Source organism: Equus asinus, chromosome 7 (assembly GCF_041296235.1).
Source record: "Equus asinus isolate D_3611 breed Donkey chromosome 7, EquAss-T2T_v2, whole genome shotgun sequence".
Lineage (NCBI taxonomy): Eukaryota > Metazoa > Chordata > Mammalia > Perissodactyla > Equidae > Equus > Equus asinus.
Genome location: NC_091796.1, coordinates 59,982,686 through 59,997,692, shown reverse-complemented (window position 1 = coordinate 59,997,692; position 15,007 = coordinate 59,982,686). Strand labels below are relative to the sequence as shown.

General features: G+C 35.2%; 1 protein-coding gene across 14 annotated transcripts in view; it reads left to right on the top strand.

Annotated features, from left to right (window-relative positions):
* The window catches only part of ANKRD12 (ankyrin repeat domain 12), a 138,343-nt gene that overhangs the window by 31,381 nt on the left and 91,955 nt on the right, over nt 1–15,007 (top strand). For all 14 annotated transcript variants that reach the window (XM_044773437.2, XM_044773433.2, XM_070513555.1 and 11 more), the window contains exon 2: nt 10,185–10,322. In XM_044773437.2, coding sequence (XP_044629372.1) covers nt 10,236–10,322 — 87 coding nt within the window. In that variant the 5' untranslated portion in view covers nt 10,185–10,235. The remainder of the gene's footprint in view (nt 1–10,184; nt 10,323–15,007) is intronic.

The window sequence follows — 15,007 nt, the reverse complement described above, 5'->3', positions numbered from 1 at the left end:
TTTGAAAATTCTCGGTTTGTGTTTGAGAGTAGCATGCATGTAGGAAGGAGGGGCAGTGGGACATGAGACTGACTATGAAGAATGCTTCAAGTCAATGGTGTTAACCAGAAATAGTCACTTATCTGTTACTCCTCACTATGATAGGAATTTTTGAGTTTTTGGTGTAATGTTGACTAAGTTAAGAATTATCTTTGTTCTTAAAGTGCTTGTACTAAAGAAATAGATGGCACATATACAACTTCTTCACCCAAGTGATGTTTAGTTTACACTAGAGTTTTTGATGTACCTGTTTATGTGGACTTGCTACCTGTGAATAGCAACTAGAATGTTTTATCTCCATTATAAACAATTATTCAGAGATAGCAGTAATATTGAAAAATATATTTTTAGGGCCAGCCCCGGTGGCCTAGTGGTTAAGTTCAGCACACTCCACTTTGGCGGCCCAAGTTCAGTTCCTGGGCGTGAACCTATACCATTCGTCTGTCAGTGGCCATGCTGTGGTGGTGGCTCACATACAAAAAGAGGAAGATTGGCAGTGGATGTTGGCTCAGGACAAATCTTTTTCAGCAAAAAACCAAATGCATCCGTGTGTACTATTTTTAGTGTCCCTTGAATGATCACAAATAGTAATATCATTTTTATAAAAACAAGAAAATAGAAGATATATTTTACTGCTATAGCTAAATAGAGTGGAAAAACTTTTGAATGTAATAGCATACATTTATAGACTGTCAACCCTGGAAGTGACTTGCTGTTAGGTGAATAAATAGACTCTTTGGTCTATAAGGAGCAAAAATATATTTATTGAAAAGGAAGAAACATCTTTGAAAAGACAGAATCAAAGCTTTAAACTGCATCCCTTACCTGATGGATAGCAAAGTCTATCATAAAGCTTGAAGATGGTTGGCCCTTAACAAGTATTGAAGCCTCTGCGCAGCCTTAGGGCAAGGAGATTCAAGAACAAGCAGTGTAATAGCCACCAAGAATGTCATACGAAAGATAGAAGAAAAGAATAATTCTTCTTAGCCACACAAAGATGCCACTAGCTATTTTCATTTGTAAAGTTGCTGTACCACTTTGCATTTCCTCCTAACCCCCAGCGATATATGAGAGTTCCAGTTTCTCTACATGTTAATACTTGGTCTTCCTTATTCTTTTTAATTTTAGCTGTTCTTTTGAGTATAAAGTGACATCTCATTATTAATCCCCTGATGACAAATGAGATTGAGCATGTTTTTCTGTGCTTGTCATTTATTATATAGTCTTTGGTGAACTGTTAGAATCTTTTGGTCCTTTTAAAATCAGATTATCATCTTCTTACTGCTTTGTAAAAGTTACTTGTATATTCTGGATGAAGTCCTTTATAAAGATATGATTTGCAAATATTTTCTCCCAGTATGATTTGCTTTCCATTTTTCTTAATAATGTCATTTAAAGAGAGCAAGTTTGATTTGTGAAGTCGAACTTATCCACATTTTTCCTTTTATAGTTTCTACTTCTCATAGCCTATTTAAGAAATCTCTAACTCAAGGTCACTAAAATAGTCTGTTTTCTACTAGAAAACATATAACTTTAGCACGTTTAGGATGTGATGCATTTTGTGGTAATATTTCTCTATGAGGTGAGGTAAGGGTCAAAGCTATTGGGGGGCGATATGGAAATACAGTTCTTCCAACACCATTTGTTAAAAGGACTATATCCTTTCCCCGATAATTGCATTGGCAGCTTTTTGAAAATCAGTTGGACGTATATGTAGAAGTCTGTTTCTGGACTTTGGATCTGTTTCACTAATCTGAAAGTCTGTCTTTTAGCCAGTAAACACTGTCTTGCTTGCTGTATCTTTATACTAAGTAGTGAAATCAGGTAATATGAGTCTGTGAATTTGGCTTTTTCCCAAAATTATTTAGACTTTTCTAGGCCATTAACATTTTTACGTATATATGATCTACAGTTTGTCATTTTCTATTAAAAAAAAAGTCCTGGGATTTTGACTATGATTACATTGAATTTGCAGGTCAGTTTGGGGCAGAATTGACATCTTATCAATACTCAGTCTTCTAATCCATAAACATAGTATAGCTCTCCATTTATTTAGGTCTTTAATTTATTTCGGCGGTGTTTTGTATTTGTCAATACATGCATTGTCTTACATGTATTGTTATATTTATTGCTAAGAATTTAGTATTTGTGATGCTTTTGTATGTCATATTTTAAATTTCAATTTGCAATTGCTTCTTGCTAATATATGGAAATAAAATCAATTTTAATATATTGAATGTGTATCCTATGTCCTTCCTATGCTTACTTATAAGTTCTAGCAGTTTCTCTGTAGATATCTTGCCTTTGGCTACATAGATGATCATGTCATCCAGAAATAAGACCTGTTTTACTTCTTTTCCAAGCTATATATACCTTTACTTTATTTTTCTTGCCTTATTGAACTAGTTAGGACCACCGGTAAGTACAATTTTGAATAGGAGTGGTGCAGTCATCTGCATAGATGCAGAAAAAGCATTGACAAAATTCAATATCCTTTCATGATAAAAACTCTTAACAAATTAGGTATCGAAAGAATGTGCCTTAGCACAAAAATGGCCATATATATAAGCACACAGTGAACATACTCAACAGTGAAAAGCTTTAGCTTTGCCTCTAAGATCAGGAACTAGACAAGGGTGCCTGCTCTCACCATTTCTATTCAACATAGTACTGAAAGTCCTAGCCAGAGCAGTTAGGCAAGAAAAGGAAATAAAAGACATCCAAATCAGAAAAGAATAAGTTAAGTTGTCTCTGTTTGCAGATGATGTGATCTTATGTATTAAAAAAACCCTAAAGATTCCACCAAAAAGATTACTGAAACTAATAAATGAATTCAGTACGTTTGCCAGATACAAAATCAACATACAAAATAGTAGTTGCATTTATATACAGCAACAACGAATTATCTGAAGAAAAAATTTAAAATGAAAATTCCGTTTACAATACCATCAAAAAGAATAAAATACTTAGGAATAAATTGAACCAAGGAGGTGAAAGATAAGATATTGACAAAAGAAGTTGAAGACAAATAAGTAGAAAGATATCTTGAGTGCATGGATAGGAAAGAATTAATAAAATGTCCATAGTACCTAAAGTGATCTACAGATTCAAAGCAATCTCTATCAAAATTCCAATGGTATTTTTTGCAGAAGTAGAAAAAACAATCCTGAAATTTGTATCAAACCAGAAAAGATACCAAATAGCCAAAGCAGTCTTGAGAAAGAAGAACAAAGCTGGAGGTGTCACACTTCCAGAATTCAAGCTCTATTACAAAGCTGTAGTAATCAAAACAGAATGGTACTGGCATCAAAACAGACAGACCAATGGAACAGAATAGAGAGCCCAGAAATAAGTGTATGCATATATGATAAACTAATCTTTGACAAGAGCACAAAATGAGGAAAGGACAGTATTTTCAATGAGCGATGTTGGGAAAACTGGATATCTACATGCAGAAGAATGAAATTGGACCCTTAGACCATACCCCAATATTGAAATGGATTAACGACTTAAATATAAAACCTAAAACAATAAAATTCCTACAAGAAAATATAGGGGAAAACCACCTTAACATTGGTCTTGGCAGTGATTTCATGAATATGATGCCACAAGCACAGGTAACACAAGCAAAAATAAATAAATGGGACCACATCAAGTTAAAAGTATAAGACATTGATGAAAGAAATTGCATGACAAATGAAGTGAAAAAGCAGCCTATGGGGTGGGAGAAAATATTTGCAAACCATACATCTGATAAGAGGTTAATGTCCAAAATAAAGAACGAAGTCATACAACTCAATAGCAAAAAAGTAGAGTAAAATAACCCAGTTAAAAAGTGGGCAAAGGACCAGAACAGATGCTTTTCCAAAGAAAACATGCAGGTGGCCAAGTATATGAAAAGGTGCTCAACATCACTAGTCATCAGGGAAATGCAAATCAAAACCACAGTCAGATATCACCTCATGCCTGTAAGGATGGCTATTACCAAAAAGGCAAGAGAGAGCAGGTGTTGGTAAGGGTGTGGCGGAAAGAGTCCCTTGTATACTGTTGGTGGGAGTGTAAGTTGGTGCAGCCATTATTGAAAACAGTATGGAGCTTCTTCAAAAAATTAAAACTGGAACTGCCCTCTGATCCAGCAATTCCACTTCTGGGTATATATCCAAAGGAAATAAAATCAGTATTTCAGAAATTTGTACTCCCATGTTTGTTGCAGCATTATTCACAATAGCCAAAGTATAGAATCAACCTAAGTGTCTGTTGATGGATGAATGAAGACAGAATATGTGGTATATATATTTACAATGCAATATTATTTAGCCATAAAAAAGGAAGATCCTGCCTTTGATGAACTCAGAGAAGCAGAAAGTAGAATGGTGGTTGCCAGGGGCTCAGGGAGTGGGGGAAATGGGAAGATGGTCAAAAGATACAAACTTTCAGTTATAAGATGAGTAAGTTCTGGGGATGTAAATGTACAGCATGGCAACTATAGTTAATAATACTGTACTATATACTTGAAATTTGCTAAGAGAGTAAACCATAAGTGTTCTTACAACACACACAGAAAATGCTAACTGTGTGAGGTGATGGGTGTGTTAATTAGCTTGATTGTGGTAATATTTCACAGTGTATACGTATATCACATCATCACATTGTATACCTTAAATATATACAATTTTTGTCAGTTATACCTCACTAAAGCTGGTTGGAGGGAAAGTGATGAGAGTGGACATCCTTGCCTCATTGTTGATCTTAGGAGAGAAAGAAGGCATTTAAGTTGTGTTTTATCACTAGTTTGCTGAGAGTTGTTTGTCATCAGTGAACATTAAATTTTATCAAATGCTTTTTCTGTATCTGTTGAAATGATCTTTTTTTTAATTGCTTTTAGTCTGTTAATACAGTGAATTACACAGATTGATTTTCAAACATTCAGCTGACCTTGAATTCCTGGGATAAATCCCACTTGATCATGATGTGTTTATCCTTTTTATGTATAGTTAGTTTTGATTTGCTGATATTTTGTTGAGAATGTTTTGTGTATGATCGTGAGGTATATTGGTCTGTAGTTTTATTTTGAAAGACTCCACTTTTGGTATCAGGGTTTTGTTGGCCTCATAAAATATGTTCCTACCTCTTTCCTTTTTCAGGAGAGTTTGTATAGAATTGGTATTATTTCTTCCTTGTGTGTTTTGTAGAATTTACCATTGAAGCCATCTAGGCCTGGAGTTTTCTTTGTTTTTAAATGTGAAGTCAATTTGTTTAATAAATATTGAGGTATTGAAATTATGTTTTCTTCCGTGAGCTTTGGTAGTGTGTGCCTTTCAAGGAATTTGTTTATTTCATTTAATTTGTTGAATTTATTTGTATAAAGTTGTTCATAATATTCCGTTATTATCATCTATGTGTTTATAGGACCTGTAGTGATATTTCCTCTTCCATTGTTGATTTTGGTTATGTAGGTCTCTCTTTTATTTCTAATAGATCTGGCTAAAGATTTACTAGTCAGCTTTGTGGTCTAGTTAAGATTCAGCCCTCTCACCACTGTGGCCCAATTTCATTTCCCAGTCATGGAACCACAGCATCTGTCAGTTGTCCTCCTGTGGTGGCTGTGTGTTGCTATGATGCTGAAAGCTATGCCACCAGTATGTCAAATACCAGCAGGATCAGCCATGGTGGACAAGTTTCAGCTGAGCTTCCAGACTAAAACAGGCTAGGAAGAAGGACCTGGCCACCTACTTCCACAAAAATTTGCCACCAAAACCCTATGAATAGCGGCAGAGCACTGTCTGATATAGCACCAGAAGGTGAGAGAATGGCACAGAAAGATCGGGCAGGGTTCTGCTCTGCTGTACAGAGAGTTGCTAAGAGTTGGAATCAACTCTATGGAACTGACAACAGAGAATTTTTCTGTTTTTCAGGATCTGATGATTTATTTTATAACTAAGGAGGATTTTCTTTCTTTTTTTATTGAGATCATAATAATTTATAACATCGTGAATTTTTTTTTCCTGCATTGTCTCCCCAAATTCCCCCAGTACATAGTTGTATATCTTAGTTACAGGTCCTTCTAGTTGTGGCATAACATCGTGAAATTTTGATCGTACGTTGTTGTTTGTCTGTCACCATATATATCTGTGCCCCTTTACCCCTATGCCCACCTCCCAGTGCCCTTCCCCTCTGGTAACCACTGGTCTGATTTCTTTGTCTATGTGTGTGTTTGTCTTGCACGTATGAATGAAATCATACAGTGTTTGTCTTTGTCTGGCTTATCTCGCCTAACATTATATTCTCAAGTTCCATCCATGTTGTTGCAAATGGGATGATTTTGACTTTTTTTAGGAGGAGTATTCAGTTGTATACATTTACCACATCTTTATCCGTTCATCAGTCGATAGGCACTTGTGTTGCTCCCAGGTCTTGGCTATTGTGAATAATGCTGCAATGAACATATAAGTCTCTTTGAATTGTTGATTTCAAGTTGTTTGGATAAATAGCCAGTAGTAGGCTAGCTGGGTTGTATGGTATTTCTATTTTTAATTTTTTGAGAAATCTCCATACTGTTTTCCATAGTGGCTGCAACAGTTTGCATTCCGACCCACAGTTTATGAGGATTCCCTTTTCTCCACATCCTTTCCAGCATTTATTATTTTTTGTCTTGGTGTTTATCACTATTCTAATGGGTGTCAGGTGATATCTCAGTGTAGTTTTGATTTACGTTTCCCTGATGATTAGTGATGTTGAACATCTTTTCATGTGCTTATTGGTCATCTTCATATCTTCTTTGAAAAACGTCTGTTCGTATCCTCTGCCCATTTTTTGATTCAGGTTGTTTGTTTTTTGTTGTTGAGTTGTATGAGTTCTTTATATTTTAGAATATGAGTTCTTTATATCTTTATGTTAACCCCTTGTCGGATATATGCTTTGCAAATGTTTTCTCCCAGTTGGTGGGTTGTCTTTTCATTTTGTTCCTGGTTTCCTTTGCCTTGCAGAAGCTGTTTACTCTGATGAAGTCACACTTGTTTATGTTTTCTTGTGTTTCCCTTGTCCAAGTAGTCATAGTATTCAAAAAGATCCTTCTAAGGCTGATAGCAAAGAATGTACTGCCTATATTTTCTTTTAGGAGTATTATGGTTTCATGTCTTACCTTCATGTCTTTTTTTTGTTTTTTTTGAGGAAGATTAGCCCTGAGCTAACATCTGCTGCCAGTCTTCTTTTTGCTGAGGAAGACTGGCCGTGAGCTAACATCCATGCTATATTCCTCTACTTTATATGTGGGACACTTACCACAGCGTGGCTTGCCAAGTGGTGCCATGTCTGCACCAGGGATCCGAACCAGTGAATCCCAGGCCTCTAAAGCAGAATGTGCAAAACTTAACTGCTGCACCACCGGGCTGGCCCCCTACCTTCAAGTCTTTAATTCATTTTGAGTTGATTTTTACAACAGAGATTTATTGATCTTTTTAGAGAACTAATTTTCAATTTCATTGATTTTTTTTCTTTATTTTTTAATTTGGATGTATTCCTGTTATCTTTCTATAAATGAGTCTGGTTTGATTTCTTTATTGTGTAAGAACAAATTTTGTAGGATTTTAATTATTTTAAATTTATTTCCATTCGTTTATGATCCGTGATATGGCCTATCTTGGTGAATATTGTGTGCCCTTGGAAAGAATGAGTGTTCTCTTGTTGGGCACATTTTTAAAGAAACATCAGAGTCCCTTGATTCGAATCAATGACATTTTTCAGTTCTTTCATATCCTTGTTAATTTTCTGTCTTACTCAGGAGAGTTGTTGAAGCCTCCAACTATAATCATGAATTTGTCTATTTCTTCTGTCAGTTTTTGCTTCCTGTATTTTGAAGCTCTCTTGCTAGTTGCATGCACATTTAGTGAACTGACACTTTTATCAGTTTGTAATATGTAATGTCCCTCTTTGCTCTGAGGTCTATTTTGTCTAATGTTAATACGGTTACTTCAGCATTCCTTTGATTAGTGCTTGCATGGCATATTTTTTTCCACTCTTTTACTTTTAACCTACCTGTGTCATTATGTTTGAAGTGAAATTCTTGTTAGTAGCATATAGTTTGGTCATTTTTTCCCTTCTTCTGACAGTCTTTGTCTTCTAATGGGTGTGTTTGAACCATTTGCATTCTTATAATTATTGATATTTTTGGATTAGGTCTATCATTTTATTATTTTGTCTGTTCTTTCTGTTTTTCATTCCTCAGTTCTTTTTCTGCCTGCTGTTGGGTTATTTGTACATTTTAAAATATTCCAGTGTAGTTTACATAATGTATTATTTATTATCTCTTTGCATAGTTTTTATAGTGGTTGCTCTAGTGATTACAATATAGATTGTGGACCCAGAACCTAACTACGTATTAAGTGCTTAGTATTTGTTGATTGAAGTAATATTTTTGGAATCTAATTGTGGTTTTTATTGCTAGGTCTGAAATTTTTTGAGTTAATGAAAAATAATATAAGGGTTTTTTTAAACATACAGTCTATTAATATAATATTATTGGCATGTATAATTTTCTCAAAAAATAAGACACTCCGTCGTTCACCATTAACTTGCTTTGCATGATCTACAAAGGAGATGCTGCTTTCTCTTTATAGTCTTGCCTGTCGATGTTTACAGCTCCATTTTGCTTTTGGGTCAGAATTTTTGTTTATATATGACTTATAACTCTCTAACTCTGGAAGCTTTACACAGGGCTAGTTTTGGGGACAGTGCTATGTTTAAATGATTCTGTTATGTGGTCATAATTGAAACAGTTGAGTGGCCCCAAGGTAAACTGCCTCTCTTGTGTGTAGTGTCAAGCAAGTTTATTTCTTCAAGTTTGTTTCCTCCTCAATAAAGTGAAAGATTTGAACTGTTTGAACTCTAGCAGTTTTTTGTTTTGGAATATACTTTTAATTTGGCTGTATCCAGATTAATCTAGTTTTGATAATTTACAAATTAATTCAGTTCATTTAAGGGATTTTTGCTTTTGTTTCTGTAGAAACCGAATAAAATTTAAAGCACCAATAGAACAATTTGAAGCACATAAGAGTTTTCTAATCCTCTCTTCAAGTTGTCTTGAGGTTTAATAATTAACATAGATACTAGAATGTAGCTTAGTTAGACCTATGATATCCATTTATAGTGAATTTAGAGCATGGAATAGTTAAAATTAAACTTGTCAGTCGTTCTGCTTGTGACCAAGTCATGCTCCTGTTGGTCAGCAGCCTCAGTCTAGCCCAGTGCTGTGCAATAGAGCTTTCTGTGATAATAGAAATGTTGTATATCTGCACTTTAATTTTAATTTATCTAACTTTCAGCAACCATATGTGGCTAATAGGTCATCAGACAGCAACACAGGTCTAGCCTCATGGCTTCCCCTTTTATATGTAAAACCCCCTTCTTGGAATTTTTTCTGGATCTCTCAAGTGTAACCTTGTACGTTAGCATAAGCTTCTAAGAGGGTCCTTAGCCTATTAAGTCAACTTGCAGTGCAGGAGACAGAAGGCTGAACAAATTGGAAAGAGAACGATACGTGAAGTGATAATTACAGAACAGTATGATAAAGATTAAATCAATGAGTAGGTTGATAAAGTAACTGAATGCCTGAGGATGTCTGAGAGTTCAGTGAAGGAAAGTAAACCACTCTAGGGATTTTAAGTAGGAAGGGTTTAATTAATTTAATTTAATTTAAAATAGAATTAGTTATGTTGTAAAATAACTTCAAACCTTTCAGGTTCTTGGTTGAATCTTCAGAAATAGCTTCCAGACCAATGCAGAACTACCAGAGAATCTATTAATACCTCCTATCTCTGGAGCTATGCTTGGAATGACAAATTCTTTGCCATTCCTTCCACTTTGTCTGCTTCTAGTGGCCAGAAAACTGGATATTAGTCTAGAGAATGTGTGAAGAAATATAAAAGTACTTTTTTTCTTTTCAGTGACAAGTTGAGTGGTCTTGAACAAGAGAACTGTAATTAGAAGCTTAAATTGTTGAAACTTATTTTAGGTTACTATAGCCTCTCTGAGAAAATAAATTGTAGATATAGAGAGAAAACCAAATTGCACTCATTGTGGCTCATAAACTTTAAGTCGGTTTTATTGCATATGTATATAAATAACCCTTATATATTCATTCTTTACAGATCCAGGATGAGAAGACTGATAAAAGCATCAGCTAGCTGAACAGCTATAAGATGCCCAAATCTGGGTTCACAAAACCAGTTCAGAGTGAAAATTCTGACAGTGATAGCAATATGGTCGAAAAACCATATGGAAGAAAGGTATGTGATGTGATTATACTAAAGATTTGTTGACTCTTGGAACTGGGAAAAAGACTCGCTGATTTTGAAGTTTTAGTAATTACTCATAAGATAAAAAGCAGTATGGATGCCAGATAAATCTATACCATTTTTCTAAGCCATTTAGAAATACTTTGGATTCCTGGGCATAAGATGGTTTTCCATTCCCTGAGATAACACAGTTACTAAGATCACACGATTACTTAAAAAATCATTAAGAGAGGGGAAAAAATCTAAGACCTCACAGTTGTTTGGCATTTCTTCACCTGAGCCCTGGTACCAAAACACACATACACAGTAGCTGTTCCGTTTTCCTTGTATATAACCTTGGATGATTTATGTAACTTTTACAACCTCGGTATCTGTCTGGATTAGAGGACAATTAGTGCTTGATAGAATTGCTGTGACGGTAAAATGACATAAGTATTGTGCTTATTTAATACAATGCTTGGTACATAGTAAGTGCTCAGTAAATGTTAGCAGTGTTTGTTGTTGATTAGTCGTCCTTGCCAGTGACTTGTGATTCTGTCTTTTTACCTCTATCCTTCTGCATTCCTATTTAATTTAGACCTTCAAAACCTTCATTTAGATTTCTGCAATGTTCTCCTCTCTCTCCTTAGACTCTCCTTTATCTAGTTAGTTTTACGTATTATCTTTGAATTTTTCTTTCTTTCTTGTTTTTTTCCTTTTGTTTTTTTTCCCCTGAGGTGTTTTGTTGTTGAAGGATATCTGAAATGGTTCCACTTTTTGGCTCATATGAATAAAGCTACTGTGAATATATGTGTGCAAATCTTTTAACAACTTTATTGAGGTATAATTTATATTCCATTACATTTACTCATTTAGTGTAGAATTTGGTGACTATTTAGTAAATTTATAGAGTTGTGCAACCATTATCACAATCCAATATATACTGTTTCCGTCATTGTTAAAAGATCCTCATGCCCATTTGTAGTCAGTCCTTGTTCCCACTCCAACCCGCAGGGATCCCCAAATCTGCTTTCAAAATCAGGAAGTGTGAGTTTTCAAACTTTGTTCTTTGTAAAAGTTGTTTTGGCTATTCAGGGTCCTTTGCATTTCCATGTAAGTTTTAGCGTTACTTTGTCAGTTCCTGCAAAAAAGCCTACGGAGGTTTTGATAGGAATTTCATTGAATCTGTAGAATGAATCTATAGATCACTTTGAATAGTATTGCCATCTTAACAATATGTCTTCCAATCCATCACCACAGAATATCTATTTATTTAGATTTTCAGTTTCCCTGAGTGATGCTTTGTAGAGTTTTCAATTTACAAATCTTGCACTTCCGTTGTTAAATTACTGGTATTTTATTCTTTTGGATGCTATTGTGGATAATTTCATTTTGGATTTTTTATTGCTAGTATGTAGAAATACAGTTGTTTTTTGTGGGGTTTTTTGGTGAGGAAGATGGACCCTGAGCTAACTTCTGTGCCAATCTTCCTCTATTTTTATATGTGGGACACCGCCACAGCACAGCTTGATGAGCAATGTGTAGTTCTGCACCCAGGATCCAAACCCACACACCACGGGCTGCCAAAGCAGAGCACACGAACTTAACCACTATGCAACCTGGCCAGCTCCTACAATTGACTTTTATGTAGTACACTTGTACCCTGCAGCCTTACTGCACTCATTTATTGGTTCTAAAAGTTTGTGAATACCGTAGGAATTTCTACATATGAAATCATGTCATTTATGATAAAGATAATTTTACTTCTTTGCCAACATGGATACTTTTATTTCTTTTTCTTGCCTGATTGCATTGGCAGTCTCTGCCTTTTGAGTGCAGTGTTTAAGCCACTAACATTGAATGTAATTATTGAAAGTTTGGATTTATATCTGCCATTTTGCTCTCTGTTCTGATATGTTTCATGTCTTTTTTATTTCTCTCCCATCTGTGCTTCCTTTTTTTGTTTTAAATATTTTTCAGTGTACTACTTAAAGTTCTATGATTTTATTAAACTATGTTTCTTACATTGTAATCTTATGATACTGATCTAGGGATTATAACATGTATCCTTTTACTACAGGTTAGTATTGACTTAATTCCAGTAAAATTCCAGCAACTTTGCTCCTATATAGCTCTTTTTCCTTCCTTTCCTTTGTGCTGTCTACATAATATAGATTACAACTTCATTTGTATTAACCCAGCAACAGAATGTTATAATTATTGTTTTATACAATCTTATCTTTTAAAGAAAGAAGAGAAATATATATTTATACAGTTCATTTTACCTACAAATTTACCAATTTTGGCACTCTTAATTTGATTTAATTTACTGTCTGGTATCATTTCCTTAGTGTCTAGAAGAATTTTCCATAGTATTTACTGTAAGACAGATCTTTAGCCATGATTTCTCTCAGTCTTCATTGATCTAGGGATATCTTGATTTTGCCATTTTTTAATTACAGCTTTATTGAGATATAATTCACATACTGTACAGTTTTTTCAATTAAAGTATACAGTTCAATAGTTTTTAGTATATGCAGAATTGTGCAATCATCACCACTATCAATTTTAGAACTTTTTCACCCAAAAAAGAGACACTGTGTACTGAGTAGTAGTCCCTTCGTGTTCTGTCCCCAACCCCCACAACCCTCAGCAGCCACTAATTCACTTTGTCTTTATAGATTTGCCTGTTCTGGATATTTTATATAAATGGAGTTATACAATAGGTGGTGTTTTGTGATGGCCTTTCTTTTTAAAGGGTAGTTTTGTTGGATGGACAATTCTTAAGTTGACTCTTTTTCTTTTAGTAGATTGAGTACAACAGTGAGCCTTCATTATCTGCAGGATTTGTGTTCACAGTTGTTAACGGAAGGCTGACTTTATTCATTGTCATCTGCCATTTTATGTAAGACACTTGAAGCATCCACACATTTAGGTATCTGTGGGAGTTCATGCATTTTGGCATCCAGGTGGGTTCCTGGAACCAATCCCCTGTGGATACCAAGAGACAACCATATGTCATCCCACTTCTTTCTTGCTTTAACTGTTTCTGATGAGAAGTCAGCTGTATTATAATTGTACTCTTGTGGTGATGATTTTTTTTCATTGCTGCTCTCTGTCTTGTATTGAAGCAGTTTGACCTTAATGTATGTACAATCCCTTTGTGTTTATCCTACTTGAGATTTGTTGAGCTTCTTGGATTTGTAGATTAATAGTTTTCATGAAATTTGGGATGGTTAATTTACTGATTTTTTTTTTCTTTTTTTCGTGCCATCTCACCTTTGCTGTTGAACATATCAAATACATTTCCAATTACTCTGCTTTGCAAATCTGTTATTTCCATTTGACTTCTTTTGTAATTTTTCTTTTTTTGATATTCTCTATTTAATAAGTCATTGTTGTCTTACTTTAGTTCTTTAAATATTGTTTTATTTATTCCTTTCTTTAGGATAGCTGCTTTATAGTCTTCGGCTAATCTAATATCTGGGCCCACTTAGAGAAGTTTGCATTGAATACTTTTTTCCTTGCTTTTTTGTATGTCTTAATTTTTATTGGAAGCTGGACAATTTAGATCATGTATTGTACCAGCTGTGGATTCTCATTGTTTTCCACCTGAAAGTTTTAATTGTTGCTACATTTTTTCTGTTTTTGGTAATACATCAGGAGTTTATCTGTGCTGTTTGTCACAACCACTGGTGTCCATTTTTTCTTTTGCTTTTTTAGTCTCACTTTCTGGGTGTTGGCCCTTGTGTTGCATAGATTAGTCAACAGCCATTGATTGGTCAGAAGTCATCCTCAAACACCCTGAGCCAATAAGTCTTCCACCTCTGCTAACAGACTTACCTGTGTGTTGGGGAGTGGCATTCAACGTTCAGGCATTTTTCAGATCTGGCATTTACTTTCTGCTGGACTCACCCAGGTTTTCCCTTTCCTTGTGTGCAGCCTCCTAGTCAACTAAGAGTATGTAGAGAGCTTGGACCCTCTCAGAGCTTACTTGCATATGCACGCAGTCTTCTAGTCAGTCAGGGATATATATATATACACACGGAGAGATTAGTCCTTCTCAGGTCTTCCCAGCACATTTACATAGCTTCTCTGTCAGCCAGGGATGTGTGACACTTATCTAGCACCGTCTGTGGCTCTCTCATTACTTCAGTCTCCTTGTTAAATTTCTGACTTGTCCACTAGCTTCCGCTCCCTGACAGTGGAACCACAACCTTAGGCTAATAGAACAAGGTCTTTTTTCTTTTTCTGCCTCCATTCATTTCCTACCTTGTTTGCTATTTTTATCAACAGAGTGGCTGGGTGTGTGTATTTGGCTCTGTACACTAATTCAAGTTGACGCTCTCTGGCAGCAAAGATGCTAGTTTTCATTGCCAGCCCCACCCTTGAGCACTTGATGCAGACTAAGCATTGGCCAGGAAATGAGAGCAACCCCAGCAAGAATGCTAAAGATATTCATGATTCTTATCCATAGTTCAGCAGTTTTTCTTAAAGAAAGTGCTTCTCAGTTTGTTGTTTGCTTCTGTTCAATTTCTGGAACAGTTTCCAGATTTATTATTGGCTCGTGGCAAGATAAGTTGCCAATATCTTCACTCCACCATAGACAGAAGTTTCCCCAAATGTATTTTAATGTGCCAAAGGTGACAAATCATAAGGAGATGGACTTCATTAGTTTCTTCATTTTTATCCAAAAA